Source organism: Vipera berus (genome assembly GCF_964194415.1).
Source record: "Vipera berus genome assembly, chromosome: 5".
NCBI classification, from domain to species: domain Eukaryota; kingdom Metazoa; phylum Chordata; class Lepidosauria; order Squamata; family Viperidae; genus Vipera; species Vipera berus.
In genome coordinates, this window is record NC_138207.1 from 79119172 (window position 1) to 79137747 (window position 18576).

The 18576-nt window shown below is 39.6% G+C and overlaps 1 protein-coding gene across 2 annotated transcripts in view; it reads left to right on the forward strand.

The window, feature by feature from the left end:
* The window catches only part of PRKG1 (protein kinase cGMP-dependent 1), a gene marked incomplete at both ends in the record, with an annotated part of 886380 nt that overhangs the window by 212219 nt on the left and 655585 nt on the right, over positions 1–18576 (forward strand). For both annotated transcript variants that reach the window (XM_081328338.1, XM_081328337.1), the window contains one exon: positions 338–504. In XM_081328338.1, the coding sequence (XP_081184464.1) occupies positions 338–504 (167 nt within the window). The remainder of the gene's footprint in view (positions 1–337; positions 505–18576) is intronic.

Sequence of the window (18576 nt, forward strand, 5' to 3'; positions counted from 1 at the left end):
ATTGGGTGGCTTTGTGAGATTACTGCAAATTTTATATTTTCTGAATTGTACAGTATAGATAGCTAACGAGGTCGTTAATCACTGTACTGTCCTATATTCTTGGGTGGCAGGATAGGGTCGACTTTTACATAGTCATTTTGGGAAACCAATGCAGTAGAGGGCATGATTCTATTTTGGTATAGGTAGAGCAAGGTGGATGATATCTGAGCTTGTTATTCTAGGTTCAGATTTGGGGTTTATGAAAAGAAGTTTTAATCTCCCATTTCTACATGATCTTTATAAGAAGGCTGATTGGTACAACCAACTTGTATAGTACAACTTTACTTTCTCTCTCTAGGTCCAAGGACTTAATAAAGGAAGCTATCCTCGACAATGATTTCATGAAGAATCTGGAATTGTCTCAGATCCAGGAGATTGTGGATTGTATGTATCCAGTGGAATATGGCAAAGACAGTTGCATCATCAAAGAAGGAGATGTTGGATCACTGGTATATGTCATGGAAGGTATGTTAGACAATTGTGAACTGAGAATTTATATGAAGGGTATGCATACTGTATGCTTTCCCCCTTATTTGATGGCATAGAGGTGACTTCTGCCAGGCAGGAAGTGTTCCCAAATTATTATTATTATTATTATTATTATTATTATTATTATTATTATTATTATTATTATTATTATTATTATTATTATTATTATTATTATTAATAATAATAATAATAAGAAGAAGAAGAATAGAGTTGGAAGGGAACTTGGAGGTCTTCTAGACCAACCCCTTGCTTAGGCAGGAAACCCTATAACATTTCAGACAAATGGCTATCCAGTCTCTTCTTAAAAACTTCCAGTGATGGAGCACCCACAGCTTCTGGAGGCAAGTTGTTCCACTGGATAATTGTTCTAACTCTCAGGAGATTTCTCTTTAGTTCTAGGTTGCTTCTCTCCTTGATTAGTTTCCATCCATTGCTTCTTGTTCAGATGCTTTGGTGAATAACTTGATTCCCTCTTCTTTGTGGCAACCCCTGAGATGTTGGATAGATGTTCAAGAGCATCATAATACTGTGAAACAATTCTTGAATGATTACAACTTGGTTTAGGTCTGGTGTGCTGCAATGAGGGGAATCATTACATATCACAAGTCTCCCCATGATTTGCTGCAGGGTTGTTTAAAATAATCCAGGTGAAGTAAGAATGTTGACAAATACACTCTCTCAATATAATAATAATAATTTAATAATAATAATTTAATTTGTATACCGCCCTTCTCCCGAAGGACTTAGGGCGGTGAACAGGGCAATACATAATAAAAAACAGGATACAAAAATTAAAGTGATTAAACAACTATGCCCGTAGTAATTGATACATATTAAAATTAAAACTAATTATAAAAAACCCAACCCCATCCCGTCAGACCAGGCCAGCTTGTTCAAAAAAGAAGGTTTTGAGATCGCGCCGGAAGGAGCGAAGGTCGGGGGCCATCCGGAGCTTGACCGGTAAGCGGTTCCATAGGTCTGGCGCGCCCACAGAGAATGCTCTCCCCCTGGGGGCCACCAATCGGCATTCTTTGATCGGAGGCACCCTGAGGAGGCCCTCTCTGTGGGAGCGCACTGGACGGAGGGAAGTTGACGCCGGCCGCAGGTGTTGCCGTAGGTAATCCGGACCCATGCCATGAAGGGCTTTATAAGTCATCACTAACACCTATGAGACTTATATAGGATACATAGAACAATTAATCAGTGGAACAACCTGCCTCCAGAAGCTGTGAATGCTCCAACACTGGAAGTTTTTAAGAGGAGACTGGACAGCCATTTGTCTGAAATGGTATAGGCAGGGCTTTTTTTGTCATAGAACGCTCAGAACGGAGTTCCGGCACCTTTTTTGGATGGAACCTTGTAGGGTAGGCAAGGCAGGTTGTATGACATGTGTGAGTTCCGGCACCTTTTTCTTTTACAAAAAAAGCACTGGGTATAGGGTTTCCTGCCTGAGCAGGGGGTTGGACTAGTAGACCTCCAAGGTTCCTTCCAACTTTATTATTATTATTATTGTTATTACATATTTCAGTCATTTCCCCCTCGCAATTCTTCAGAAACTAGTGTGAAGAACCAACTTTTGATTGTCTTTTCTTTGGCCTCAGAATGCTTGAAAATGGGTAAGAAATGCCAGTAGCCATTCCATTTTTTTTCTCTCCAGTTGACCGAAAGGAAAGTTCTAAAAATTGGGCTCAGGTAGTGTCTCACCCTTTCAGCTAACCACAACTTCTGAAGTCATAAAACTCGCTCATTTCTTTATGTTCAGGACATTAGGAATATGCAGCACAAACATGCTTTTGAGAGCTTTCTAACATTCTACATTCTTTTGGTGCACATCTGAGTCTGGAAAAACATGCATTTGAATTTAAATAAGCTCAAACATACCTGCTCTAAAGCATCCTTTCACACCCCTCTCAGCACCTCTCTTAGTCAAACATCTATTGTCCTGGAGTTGTGTGGCTGTTGTGAAAGCTCAGAAAAAGAGGCTGCCTTTTTTTTGAAGGAAGCACTCAGAAATGCATCATGCACACCCAAATCCTTTCAGAAATATCTTCCAGACTTTGTATCATAAGTAATACATAACCCCATAACACATGTTGAATATCTCTGTCTAGCCAATGCAAAATTATCAGCAACAAAAATAGGAAACACACACACACACACACACACACAGGGCCACTTCTTACAGCAAGGAGCAAACCTGCTGTGAAGATCTTCTCTTCTCGATTTTATTGAAATGCCTTTGGTGATAGTGATACTGTACTGGAAAAAATAGCATGGTGCCAGGCTTTTTACAATGATTCTAGCTAAGGGGAGTGTGGGTGTGTGTATGTGTGTGACTAATAGTTTGCTTGATCCCTGGAGCTGGGATATGGGCTGAGGGAAGGATTTGATACAGTCTGCTTATATAAGCAGAGAAAATCAAGCCAGGAATTTTTTTTTGCAGGGGTGGTGAAATTGACTGAAAACTAACCAGGAGTATTAAGATCAAGTTAGCTGATTAGTTTTCTGTATTTCTTAGCAGTTAGGTTGCTGTGGATGCTGGAAAAAAAACTTGTCTGTAAAACCTGGAAGATTTGATGCAGCATATATAAAACCAGACCACTCGCACACCTTGGCATTATAGAAATATTCCAGCTTTGTTCTAGTTACAAGTACAGAGGCATAAAAATGCCAGTTGGGGCTTCAAAAGATCCAGCGTCATGGGAATGAACAGAACCTAATCTGGAGCTGGTGAAAGGAAAACAGTAATTACCCTGCTGATTCTGTTACTGAGCTGATTGCATTCTCTATGCAGATATTCACTGTATAGACAAAGGGCAGATGAGCTACTGAATAGCTGGTTCACTTGTTATTTTGAAGACTATCTAATGCCAGTTGTAAGGCACCTATTTCCCCCTTCTTACAGTTCAAAGACTGGTGTTCGTTTCAAATCCAGCTCACGGAAACTGACAGAACAGTACAGCACATTATGCAATTTTACTGCGATGTTTTCTAGGATTCTAAAATTTTAATCCTCAAATTAAAATGATTTTCTTCCCATTTGCAGTTGATTCCGAAGGCAGCAGTTTTACTTTGAATAATGCTTGAGATTTGTGGTATATCCTATACTGTTTCATTATTTGCTTACCCTTAAATTTTTATCACCCTCTTTAGAATATACCTTAACTTCCTGAGTTTCAAAACAACACATTTCTTTGTAATATTGGAACATAAGAAACAAGACAGAATCTTTTCTCACTCTGTCAAAAGACTAGGCATTTCAAGGACAGTATATTGCAATCGGTATTGTTCTTATTGTGTAAGGGTAATTTAATTTAAAATTACTGTTATTCCTCTGCAAGGGATCAAAATGGGGAAAATTACAATATTTTATGACATCATTGATGGCTGTAAAATACCTGGATATCCTCATGTATTTCTCTTAATCTTCTTTTGTACATCATGTGAAATGCAATGTTATTGCAATTGTGTCAGATATTCTAACAGAAGAGGCCTGGAATAGGTTTAATAATCTGTATCCATGTGTAACAATTTCTGGGCATATGATACATTTGAGAGGATGAACTATATTCTGTCACTGTATTTTCAATTTTTTGGGAAAAAGGAAGTGCTGTTACTGTACTTCTACATTTTTATAATTTCAAAAGATGGTATCACACATTATAGTCCTATTGTTGATCATAATCAGTAGTGATAAGTTAAGGTAACAATTCTGATTAAGCTAGCTGTCGCTTTTGTTGAAAGCACAATGAAACTAGTAAATTTAGGTAATCCAATAAGGTTGTAAACAATATAGTGTAAACTAGACCCCAGCTAATGTGTTAATTTGTATATACATTATCTAATGGTATGAAGTTCTAGAACTCCGGAAAGAATATCAAACAGCTGTTTATTGTTAAAATATTAAAAACAATAAAAACAACTATTTACAAACCTAAAACAACCTTAGCTTTCACTGGTCCACTGCCAGCGTCATCAGAGTAAAGAAAGGAACAACAGGAAGAAAGAAAGCAATAGGATTGGTGTCAATGCTGCAAACATTGACATGTTTTTGCATTGACAATATACAAGACAGCCTTTTGTTTAAACTGCTTCGCTTCGAATCTTGAAGAGAGGGAAATTTCAACGGCTATCTTGAGAAGATAAGATTAAGCCATGCGCAGAAGGGGAAGTATAACTTCATATGTAAAACTAATTGGATAATGTGATTTATGACATGTAGATAAGGGCGGGGATTGTGTGTGTGTTACGATGGGTTTGGGTGGAGGAGATTTCAGATTCTGGCATCCCTCCATGAGTGCCGATGTTTCGTTTCATTACTAAGACTTTTTAGATAAATAATATGCCTGCAATTTGTTTGAATTGTCTCATTTATCGGAACCATGACAATTGGAACATGCACAAGGAGATGCGGGACAGCTAGGACATTTACGGTTAGTTATGATGGTGGCCCTATTACCCGATCAATGGGCAGGGCACTGAGGCAACAAGGTTTATAAACAAACTCCCCACCCCCTAGCATTTACTCTGATGATGCTGGCAGTGGACCAGCGAAAACTAAGCTTGTTTTAGGTTTGTAAATAGTTGTTTTTATTGTTTTTACTATTTTAACAATAAACATCTGTTTTATATTCTTCCCGGAGCTCAAGAACTTCATACTGCTACACAGATATGTCCGGGATTCGCATTTTTATAATTATTAAGGACATTATCTAATACTATAGTTTTCATACAAAATTGTGTACTATATGCATTGTCAATTTATATAAATTCCTCTTAGTCTTTCTGTCTATTGCTTGTTCAAGAAGGCACACAAAAATGTGTTGGTAATTTTTAACTGGTTCATTGATCACAGGGTTGAGTAGATTTTTATTTTGTGTTTTAGCATTTTCATGAAATATTACGAATAGGTTTCCAAAATCCTTTTGTCTCTAGGTCATATCCTACACCTGACCAGGTGTATGTAGATGCTTTTCAAATTCCTGTTTTGGACTTTAACCTACATCTTCATATAATCAGATCAAGTTTATTAAGTTTGCCAGAGGGGATTAACATTGTGCATACATTGTGCACTTTCTAATATGCTAAGGCAGCTATTAGAGATAGATTAAGTTGTTAATTCATTAAGGCATCACATTTTGTGTCTAATACTGTCTGTTTTCCAATCCAGTTTTTATTGGGATCCCAAATTATTTAAAAGAAATACTTTGAAAAATATTCTAATGTTCAACCATTGTGGGGGGGGGGAAAGTTTAAACACATAGCTAAAACTTTCCTTTTGTTGTCTTAATGACTGTCTACAACCTCTTTTAGAAATTTGTATGCAGACGACAGTTTATAAAACCTGAAGGTGTAATTTGCAGACATTTTAAGCACTGCATTCTAAAAAGCATGTGACGTCTCTGATGCTCTCCTGAGCACATAGACTCCAGTGTGTAAAAAAAATCAGAAATTAAATTACATAGACTTTATATACAACTATCAATAGAAACATTAATTTTTAATGAAGTGTTATATAAAACCATGAGACTTGCAGCTAATGCCATTTTATGCAGATTTAATTTCAGTTTGCTAACCTTAATCCACCTCTGGATCCCTAATGACCCCCAACTGAAGGTGGACATGAGATACAAAGTTTGATGCTCCCTATTTACTAATGGCCCTTCTTTCAAGCTTCTTCCGGTTAAGGAGCATCAGAACAGAATAACTTGATAAAGGATGACATGGAGAAGTATGGAAGTATCTTCCAGCACCATCTATCAGGTGAGGCCAGACCCATCAAACTTGTCTTCTGACTTAGAAGAATGGAAGATGCAGCAGACCTACCAAAGATATTCTTCCCCAGTTGAATTTTTCAAGTGCAGTTCATCAGCCCACACAAACAAAGGCCTTTGGGTAATGTGTCTAGGCCTGAAGCCGGATTGAAATAGATTCAAATAATGGATTCCATTTTGTATATTTTTTTTGAGTTGTTAGCCTATTGACATTTAGAGGCTGTATCAAAAGGAGACAGGCTTATGTGAAAACACTCTTACGTTCCTTCTTCTGTGGTTCTCCTATGTTCTGAGGCTGACAATAGAGCCTCTACACAGTTTTAAGCATGGCAGGACAACTGTCCTTTGTGGCAAATGAAAGTTGCCAGCTTTACTTTAATGAGACCTTTTCACAAGACCCTTCCATCAGCTTGTTTTAATACCTTGCTGAATCTCAGCCGAGAACCCATTTCCATCTCCTCAGGGTTTCCTCTCAGCTGACACAGTAACTGTCATCTCAGCTTTCACCTCTGCCTCGCCTTACCATTGTTGGGGCTCGTTTATTTTTCAGTACGTATATAGACTGTGCAGCTTCATTTAAGCTCTGAACCAAGCCCTGGGTGACCCAGGTGAGTTCATCCCATCCTGGCCACAAAGAAGCTAGCGGTTAGGATCTAGGTTTTGCTTTTCGTGCTTGTTGATTCTGTCCACAGTAAGATTTTTAAAAAGCCTATTTTCAGCTAAGTGCTTTGTTCTGTCCAATACAGTTTCTGTTGAAAACTACAATCATCGTAGTATCAAATGTGTTTTTTTAAAAAGGAAACAATTCTCCTTTTAGTTCCTTTAACTTTTTTTCTTTCATGAGTTTGATACTTGGATTGAATGTTTTATTAAAATATTTTCCTGTATATAGGGTTCACGGCTTAGTATGTATATGCATTCAATGGTATATGGAGGGGGGAGAGAGAGGGAGGGAGGGAGGGAGGAGAGAGAGAGAGAGAGAGAGAGAGAGAGAGAGAGAGAGAGAGAGAGAGAGAGAGAGAGATTTGTTGAATTACTTTGCTGCATGCACTAACACTTCACCATGGGTGCCCATAGGGTATGGTCTAGTGCAGGGGTAGGCAACTTTGGCTCTTTTATGACTCGTGCACTTCAACTCCCAGAATGGCTCAGGAATTCTGGGAGTTGAAATCCACGAGTCATAAAAGAGCCAAGGTTGCCTACTCCTGGTCAAGTGGTTAAGGCTGGAAAACAGGAAACCATGAGTTCTAGTTATGCCTTAGCCATGAAAACCAGCTGGGTGACTTTGGGCCAGTTATTGTCTCTCAGCCCAACTAACCTCAAAAGGCTTGTTGTTGCGGGGAAAAATAGGAGGAGGAAAGTGAGTTGGATATGTTTGCCACCTTGAGTTATTTGTTAAAATAATGAAGCCTGGATACAAATTAATAAATAAATTTAAAAATCAAGATGTTGGCCACAACAGTGTGATTGAAACTTTGCATGGTTTTTTTTAAATATCTGTTGCTTTTTTTTAACCACACTACATATACCTCTGTATATAAATTCCAATATTTTTCCTTATCATCCTCCTTATCTTATCCCATGGTTATTTAGAATAGAAATGACTATCTTTGCTTGGATGTAGTTGTTGTAAATTAGTTTCCAGCGTGCTTTTTTAAGTAGTTGTATTCTGGTGTGTGTACGGGTGTGTGAGTTCTCTAATAGCATATAGGTAAAGGTAATGGTTCCCCTGCACATGCGTGCTAGTCGTTTCCGACTCTAGGGGCCGGTGCTCATCTCCGTTTCAAAGCCGAAGAGCCAGCGTTTGTCCGAGGACGTCTCCGTGGTCATGTGGCCGGCATGACTAGATGCCAAAGGTGCACAGAACACTGTTACCTTCCCACCGTAGTGGTCCCTATTTTTCTACTTGCATTTTTATGTGCTTTTGAACTGCTAGATTGTCAGAAGCTGGGACAAGTAACAGGCGCTCACTCTGTTATGTGGCACTTGGGATTCGACCCGCCAAACTGCCGATCTTCTGATTGACAAGCTCAGCGTCCTAACCCACTGAGCCACCGCACATAAACAATAGCAAAAGAAGCATTAATAGTGTACTGTGGTGGGTTGAATCCACCTTTAGTCTTTAAACATCAAAGTTCAAACCCATAGAAACTACCACAAGTTAAATTAGCCACCGTGACTATATTTTCCCATTTGTTGCAGTGGAATTAAACCATGAGAAATTTAATCAATGTATTTCTGGGAAATATACATTTCTATTCAATTAAGTGACAGAGTGGTGTGTGCATGCCTGCAATGCTTGTTTTCATATTGGATATGTCATTTTATTTTATTTTTTGCATTTTGTTCTGCAATACCCCACATGATGTTCACTGCTTTTAGTTAGGGCCAATCCACAAGCTGTTGAAAACAGATCTTCATGTAAGGCCTATCTAAACTTACTCTCCAACTCCAGTTCTACTGCCTGATCTCCGAAATTTCTTCTCATTTTTCCTCTGACCCACTAAAGAGGCATGCATGATAGCAACAGTCTTTGTTGGCATGCAAGGGAGTAAAATCTCATCTCCACCCCATCTTTATTGCCTGGCATGTTGCCATGGTGCGATGATACTCTGAGGAGGGGGTGTTCTACTATAGCTTGCAGATAGATGAGCATCATGAGTCCCTTGGATTTGACTTTCCAAGCATGCTAATTGCATCTCAGTGGTATTACATTGCAGTTAAAAAAAAACACAAAAAGGACAGGTAGTTGGAAATTCAGTGTATTCAGGTTTTTGACTTGTGTACTGATTGGTTTTAATTTCTAAATAACCATTTCCTTCCTGAGGCATTATCTTATATGCCGCGCAGTAATATCCTGTGAACTGAGCATTACCTGAAGGTTACTTAGCAACCACGTTTTAATGAGTAAACAGTTGCTTGGTATGTGTGTTTGTATATGTGTCTGTGTGTATTTGTGTTTCTGTGTGTGTGTGTGTGTGTGTGTGTGTCGGGAAGAGATGTGAGTAAATTTTCACTACAGACTGCTTGGAAGAATCAAACTACTTCTCTGTGTCCTCTCAAAACAGCAGGGTTCCATTCTATTGCCGAGACTGATAGAAAATAAAATAAAAGGAAAGCTTTTGTGACCAGTAAGAGAACAAAGTTATTGTGGAATGGATCAACTCTCTCCAATCTGGTGCTTTTCAAATAGAATTCCACCTTTCAGAATTAGATGAAAAATTAGGAGATGTGGTCCTAACGCATTTGAAGATCCAAAGCTGGGGAAAAGAGAGTTTAAACCTTATCCTATACTATCAGGAGAACCCAGAAAGTTTATGTAAGGTAAAGGTAAAGGTTCCCCCGCACATGCGTGCTAGTCCTTTCCGACTCTAGGGGCCGGTGCTCATCTCCGTTTCAAAGCCGAAGAGCCAGCGCTTGTCCGAGGACGTCTCCGTGGTCACGTGGCCGGCATGACTAGACGCCAAAGGCGCATGGAACGCTGTTACCTTCCCACCGTAGTGGTCCCTATTTTTCTACTTGCATTTTTATGTGCTTTCGAACTGCTAGGTTGTCAGAAGCTGGGACGAGTAACAGGCGCTCACTCTACATTTAGCCAAAGCAGTATATTTTTTATATTTATAATAAACTGGTTGATTTTTTTAAAATGTTTTAATAAATTGTGGCTTCTGGCAAAATACAATAATTTTTCAACCCTTTGTGAAGTTATCTCAATCTTTGCTTAGTTAATACCAAATAAAGAGTTGAAGCTCAGGGCCAATTGGAAATTTTCCTTTGTAATCTTAATTCAAAACATTGTTCACTGTTATATTCTTTATATGCATGTCTCCTTTGGTTGAATAAGCTCATCTTTCTGCAATCATTATTTTTAATTAAACTATTCACAAAGATCATTAGGAGGAGACCAGGCAGCATTTTAATATTGCCAGTCATGTGCTGGGTTAACAGCTATCAGATGTGTGGGTGTCATCTTTTCTTAATGAGGATCAGTGTGCCCTTTCATAATTTAGAACTAGAAACCTTTATTGTTTTCACACTTTCTCCAAAGAAATATACATTTTGTTAGGCATTTCTTTAACAGCTGAAATGTCAGGTGAAATTTTTATTTGGTAATGAATTTATTTCTGAGTATTATAGTGGCCAAAATACATCAAGTTAGGGAATGTTTCCTTATGGAAGACCAGGGTCAAGTGCCCAATCTCTTTGATAACCAAGTCTGTTTAAATCAGGGGTCTTCAAACTTGGCCCTTTTATGACTTGTGGACTTCAACTCCCAGAATTCCTCAGCCAGCAAAGCTGGCTGAGGAATTCTGGGAGTTGAAGTCCACAAGTCATAAAAGGGCCAAGTTTGAAGACCCCTGGTTTAAATTGTATTTGATTTATTTCGTATGTTTAAAGCGTCCCTGAGAATTTTGACAAAAATATTTTTTATTCTTTCATTATACTGTAAAATCTAATACAATCAAAACTAAACAAATTTAGTGATTGTTCAAACTGTCTAAGGTTATAAACATCTATTGTTTCATCCTATTCCCAGCTCTTATCTATAAACAAATCCATAAAATATCTTTTCAGTCCTGGTGTCAGCAGAAGGTCTATAAGGGGGCTACCAGAAGTAACGATATACTTTCTTTTGATCAAATAAACCAACCTTATATAACTCTCTCTTATGTCATGCTCTCCAACATTTATTTCTAACAGTTTTAATCTCTAGTTTGTTCAAATATTGACAAAGGAATTTATTTCTCTTCATTTCTTCTTTCTCCCATTGCAAAAAGTTTAAGCCTTTTTTGTAAATTCAATAGAAAAAAAATATCCAGATCAGACTCTTGGTTTCTCATTTTATTTATCTGTTAAATTTTAAAATATCAGTTCCATTTGTAGATTCCAATGAAATTCTTTTCCTAAATCGTTCTCTTGGCTTATCGGGTTTACTCCACTTTTAATACCATCTCTATCTATCTTGTCAGATAAAATTTATTCTACATCTGTCATTTCTTCAAAATCATTTGGACATAGACTTTCCATAGAAGCAGATATCATTGCTGACATTGTTGAATTGGATAGAAACTTTGCTGTTGATATTGTGGCTACTATTTTCTGATTTCATTCTTCAAAAGTCTCTTTCAGTATTTTTATTGTTATAATGCTTGCAATTATTTTTGGAATCATGAAATTACTTATATTTGTTTTTTCTTGTAAAAATCAGAATCTATTTCTCATGAGAAGCTATTTGTTCCTTATAATTAATTCCAAACTCTTATTGTAAAAATTTCAATATTCTAATTTTATCTGGACTGTTAGTCTGTTGATAACTTTCTAAGATCAAAATCTTATTTTCCTTTTTGTTGTTTATTTCACTTATTCTTAACCTTATGATTAAAATTTTCTTTTGTTAAAGATTGAAAGTACACTCACTTGACGTTTTTCAGCTTATCATTCCAAAGGTCTCTTTAACACCTCAAAAATAATTAGTGAATAATTTCTAACATTAATTAAAATGTGAGGATTATGAATTTAGTATACTTTAAAAGTATCTGTCATGGTTGCAAGTAAGATGGCTAATTTTGTGATGTCTTGGCACTCAAACCCATGGAAAAACACTTTCCTGTTGTCTCCTTGTGAGGAGCAGTTGTCTAGCACACATAAGGTGATCTCCTGGCTTCTTGTTATCAGGAGAGGATCCAAAGAACCAGACTGTTCACTGGTTGCTTGATCTTTACTACAGTTGTCTTCTGTATTTTTGCAGAGTCATCTTCAGTTTGTCATATCTCCCTCAGAAGCCATTTGGAACAAAAAAATTTAAAAATTCCCAGCCACCGACATAATTAAAGTTTCACTTCCAAACTTTGCTTCTAATTGCTTCACATCCGGTGAAGAAATTTTCTTTTCTGCAGTTTCGGCCTGGAAAATTGGAGTCATTTTTTTTTCCAGGTTTAGAGGCCTCTGGAAATGATACTACCTGCTTCTTCATTTTGTAACACTTCTTTATCATTATGAGCACTGACGTTTGCTTGGTTTCCCCCCTTGGGCCACCACTGTGTAGAAGGAGAGCATGGAAAAGGAAGCCATACCTTTTTCCGGTTATTTTTGTTGACACGTTTGAAAAGGTAACATGGCAGGGAGGAAGAAGAAGAGGGGAAGAAAGCCAAGGCAAGCTTGGCATCCTGCCAAATTTGGGTTGTTTTTTCCCCCAAGCTTCTGCTGATGAAATGGTACGTTACTGCCAACAGAAAATCAAATGAGGACATGCACTGTTATTTAATTTAATTTTTTTTAATTAATTTAATTTTTCTAGGCCGTATCTTGGCTAATTGTTGCTGTTGACTGTTTTTTCTTGAGTGCTGTATATCTCATTTATAATTTTGTTATGTTTATCTTATTTTTAAATATTATTAACTGTCCAGAGTCATCAGCTTGAGAGATACATCCATATAAATTGAGTGAATGAATGAATGAATGAATCAGTTGCACAGCAAAGGGCAACAGAGCTGTTACATCTGCAAGCACTTTCTCCCTTGTTCAAATGCAATGGGAAATTGCATTCTATTAACATTAAAGAATTAGATAAAGTTTTTCCATGTGTATTTTACAGATTACACATCTGGTTTGGGATTGGATTGTATCACTGCAGTGTTACAGACACTGTCCTTGGCATTGCATCCAGAAGGCCAGAATGTGTGTTGCAGGCAGATAGGTTGGCTCTGGACCAGTTCAAATATCTTGAGATTTTCTGTAACTTTCCCATGATTATAAAATGTTTCTCTGAATATGAGAAGACCTCTTCTCTTTTGGTAAAAAGCTTGTTAATCCACCTGGGCAGAGTAGGTGATAATTCGAAAAAGAGCATATATGGGGTACAGATTGTTTTCCTTTTAATTCCTTGTTCTATAAAACAAGGCGACAATAAAATTACTTTGGAATTTGAAAGTTTGCATAGCACTGATTAAAACTGAAGGACATTTTTGTATGACCATATTTACTTTGCAGATATTCAAATGAACACACTCATAATAAGCTTTCTTGCAAGGGAGGCTTCTATATAGCAGTTGGTACACCCGCATCTAGTCCATTGGATGAGAATCAGTATTACACATGCAAATTTTTACTCAAGAACATCACAAAGAGTTGGCTTCCTCTTATCCTATGAGTAGAAACTATTTGTGGGCGATACGCCCACTTTTCTGTCATGCACTTAGTCAAACATAGATACCAAACTCTGGAAAGTTTTTACAGTAAATTGTAAATCTGTTCTGACGATTTTCTTTGGCCTAAAATAATTGATATAGGTCTGACTACATCAAAGATGAGCAGAGCACTAGCATGGAACTGTTCTAAACCCAGTCTGCATTCTGTGAGCAATGACAAATTTGTAACTACTATGAAGAAGAGGAGTTCTCCATCTGCATTGCTGTCATATATGACTTTGTTGGCTCCATGCTGTAGTTCTTAAAGTTGATAGTTCATTCTGCTTGTGACTAGAACAAATGGGAGTTAAGAGTCCAATTATCTCCAGAGCAATAAGCTCTCTAGTCTAGTTCACTCTAGGCATTAAAACTTCAAAAGAATTGTCACAGGGAACTGAATCCTATGAATGGAATTTGGATTTAGTTCTCCAGTCTTCTGGGGATTTCTTTCAAACACTGTAGCTTTCTTAGGCAACAGCAGGGATTAGGAAGTCTCCAAAGCTGTGGCTGCACAGAGAAACTCTCTTTTCTATGCACAGGTAGTCCTTGACTTACAACCCTTAAATTTAGTGACCGTTCAAAGTTACAATGGCAGATTTTAAACCTGAACTTTTTTTAATTTTTATTTATTTTTTATTTTAATTCCATTTATATTTATTTATTTATTTTATTTTAATTCCATTTATATCCCGCCCTTCTCCGAAGACTCAGGGCGGCTTACAAGCTTAGCAGTAGCCTTCATTCTATGTATATGCCTGCTTATTAGGGCTTTCACACACACCCCAAGCGGCATTACTACAAAGTCAGCTTAATTGCCCCCAACAATCTGGGTCCTCATTTTACCTACCTCGGAAGGATGGAAGGCTGAGTCAACCTTGAGCCTGGTGGGATGCGAACCTGCACTAATTGCAGGCAGCTGGTGTTACTTAAGGAGGCATTAGCCCACTGCTCCACCAAGGCTCTTAGATATAATGCCAGAAAAGATTGATAAACAAAGTATATACTTGATTCTACATGCGATAACAGCAGCAAGAATCTTATTCTCACAACACTGGAAAAAAGAAGAAATACCACCAGAGGAAGAAATAATTAAAAAAAACCCAAAAAACAAAGTTACAATGGCACCGGAAAAGTGACTTATGACCTTTTTTCACATTTTTACGACCGGTGTAGCATCCCCATGGCCACATGATTAAAATCCAGATGCTTGACAATTGGTTCAAATTTATGACGGTTGTCCCGGGGTCATATGATCCCCTTTTGCGACCTTCTGATAAGCAAAGTCAATGGGCCAGATTCACTTGGCAGCCATGTTATTAACTTAACAACCGCAATGATTGGCTTAACAACTGTGGCTGTAAAGGTCATAAAATGGGGCAAAATTCATTTAACGAATGTTAGCAATGGAAATGTTGAATTGAATTGAATTGAATTTATTAAATTTATATGCCGCCCTTCTCCCTAAGGACTCAGGGAGGCTCACAACAATAAAAAGTTAAAAAACATAAAATACAAAATTTAAAAAAGAATTAAACCATAAATGTAATAAATACATAACAATTAACCCAATAAAACCAAATTTAAAACTATAGTCAGTCCAGGCCCGATTGTTGGAACATCCATGTCTTCAGGTCACGGCGGAAGGACCGAAGGTCAGGGGTCATCTGCAGCTCTGGAGGCAACTCATTCCAGAGGGTCGGCGTGCCCACAGAGAAGGCTCTCCCCCTGGGGGTCACCAGCCGGCATTGCTTAGCCAACGGAACCCTGAGGAGGCCGACTCTGTGGGAGCGAACCGGGCGATGGGAGGTTGACAATGGCAGCAGGTGGTCTCGCAAGTACCCTGGGCCTAAGCCATGTAGGGCTTTAAAGGTAATTACCAGCACCTTGAATCACACCCAGAGGGCAACCGGAAGCCAATGCAGCTCGCGCAGGAGTGGTGTAACATGGGAGTATCGAGAAACTCCCATAAGCACCCGCACGGCCGCATTCTGCACCAGCTGAAGCCTCTGGGTGCACTTCAAGGGCAGCCACATGTAGAGAGCATTGCAGTAATCCAGGCGAGAAGTGACAAGGGCGTGAGTGACTGTGCATAGGGCATCTCGGTCCAAAAAGGGGCGCAACTGGTACACCAGGCAAACCTGTGCAAAGGCCCCCCTGGTCACAGCAGTTAGATGATCCTCCAAGTTAAGCCGTGAATCCAGGAGGACACCCAAGTTGTGGGCCCTTTCTGAGGGGGGCAATACCTCCCCCCCATCAAAAGAGATGGAACATGTTGGACAATACGAGATGCCGGTATCCACAGACACTCGGTCTTGGAGGGGTTCAGCCTGAGCCTGTTCCTTCCCATCCAGACCTGCACCGCCTCCAGACCCCGGGACATCACGTCAAGGGCATCACTGGGTTGGCTCAGGGTGGAGATCAACAACTGGGTATCATCTGCATATTGGTGATACCTCACCCCAAAGCCACAGATGATCTCACCCAGCGGCTTCATATAGATGTTAAACAGGAGGGGGGAGAGAACCGACCCCTGAGGCACACCACAAGTGAGGGGCCTTGGGGTAGATCTCTGCCCCCCTGCCAATACAAACTGCGAGTGGCCTGAGAGGTAGGAGGAGAACCACCGTAGAGCAGTGCCTCCCACTCCTAACCCCCTGAGCTGTCGCAGCAGGATACCATGGTCAATGGTATCAAAAGCCGCTGAGAGGTCAAGTAGGACCAGGACAGAGGAACAACCCCTGTCCTGGGCCCGCCAGAGATCATCTACCAGTGCGACCGATGCCGTTTCCATGCTGTAACCGGGCCTGAAACCAGACTGGTGTGGGTCCAGATAGTCCGCTTCATCCAGGAATTGCGGGAACTGACGCGCCACAACACTCTGAAAAACCTTTGCTACAAAGCGAAGGTTGGAGACAGGATGATAGTTATTCAAGGAGGCCGGGTCCAGGGCAGGCTTCCTGAGAAGGGGACTCACCACTGCCTCTTTTAAGGCAGAGGGGAAGACACCCTCCATCAATGAAGCGTTGACAACTGCCTGGAGCCAGTCCTCTGTCACCTCCCTGGTGGATGAAACCAGCCAGGAGGGACATGGGTCCAATAGACAAGTTGTAGCACTCAGTGTACGCATAATCCTGTCCACATCATCCAAAGACACAGGGTCAAACTCACCCGAAATGGTATAACCAAGACCTGTCCTCTCCACTCCGCCGGATTCCACCCAGTCGGAGTCCAAACCAGTCCGGATCTGAGCGATTTTGTCCTGCAGATACTGTACAAATTCCTCAGCCCTACCCTGCAAGGGGTCATCCCTCGGTCGCTGATTTAGCAGTGAGCGGGTCACTCTAAACAGTGCGGCTGGGCGGTTATCTGCGGACACAATGAGAGCAGAAAAGTAAACATGCTTTGCCGCTTCCATCGCCACTAGGTAAGACTTAAGATAAGTTCTTAGCCGTGTTCGATCAGATTCAGATCTGCTGGACCTCCAACAGCTCTCTAGGCGTCTTTTCCGGCGCTTCATCTCTCGGAGACCCTCAGTGAACCAGGGGGCCATTCGGGATCTGCGCCGGGTCAGAGGCCGCAAAGGCACAACTCGATCCAAGGCCCCAGCAGCTGCCCTCTCCCAGGCTTCTACTAGGGCCTCGGCAGAGTCGTGGGCAAAGGAAGCAGGAAATGTCCCAAGCTCCGTATGGAACCTCTCAGGATCTATCAGGCGCCTGGGGCGGAACCACCTGGTCGGTTCTGCCTCCCAGCGGCAGGGGGGTGGCCTCAATTGTGGTCGTAAGTTGAGCGCTACCTGTATTAGTAAGTTAGAAGATGAGAGTCCATGAAAAATAGTTGGAGCATGCTTTGTAGGCCATGCTTTTTTGAACATTTTTGATTGTTTCATAATTTAGGGCAGACATGTCAAACTCGCGACATCATGTGATGACGCACAACGTATCAGAACTTTTTCCCCATTGCCAGCAATGGGGTGTGCGCGGTTTCTTGTAACGCATCCGGCCTGTGGGCTGACAGTTTGACACCCCTGATTTAGGGCATAGACAAGGCAGTTTCTGAAAAATAATATATTATTATGAAAAGAATAGCAAAATATAAATGCCCATTCTTCTTCTCACAATATAAGCCCAGTGGAGGTGGGGCAATGGGGTGAAACAACCCCAATACATTCCCTGAGATTTAAGCTATTGAGTTTTTGTTAACGCAACACGAGTAGCTTGTAAGAAATGAAAATCACAATAAATTATACGTTAAATCAAAGAAGCATTTGTACACTTCTTTCATTAGTCCTTGAGATTTAGTACAGAAAGAGACAGCATATTTTGACATGTAATTGAAGGCCTTGTGCATATAAACAGTTTTTGTGGGATGTAATAGTCAAAGCCACTTGACTGAAATCAGAGAACTCTTTGTACATCAAAAGCTTTGATATAATAAAGGACTGAAACATTTCTTTAAAGTGTTGGCAGTGTATCACTTGCTTAAAAATCTGACATTTTGATTGCTGGAAGTCAAATGCATTTAATGTATTTCCAAAAGAAATTCTTAAATATATTAACATTAGTGATAACCTACAAATGCTAGCTTGCGTTATAGCACAGATGGGAAATGTGTGGTTCTTGAATTGTTGCTAAAATTGCATCCCTCGCCAATCTTGATTGTTAGCCCTGTTTGCTTGGAGGTTGTAATGTCAGGATTATCTGGAAGGTAAAAGACTTCTTTCACCATGAATTGATCTTTCAATAAAATTCATTATTTAAGTGAGCATATGCTGTAGTGAAAATGTACTCAACCAAAATGCTTTAGAAGCAGGCTGCTTCTACCAATCATTTGAACTGTTCATTAAATAAAAATGAATGGTATTACAATGCCCCAATTCTAGAGAAAACAGATCTCCTATTTCCATCCCACTCCTATTTTATCTATTGTATACTACTTTGATGTTCTCTGCAATAAAGATAAATTATATTTCAGCTGTTCAAACACTTAGGGTAATGTTCCTATTTTGTCCCAGACAAGTTTAATTATTTAGAGTTTTCACTGGAGTATGCATTAGAAATACTCATATAAACTGAACTGTCGGGGGAAAA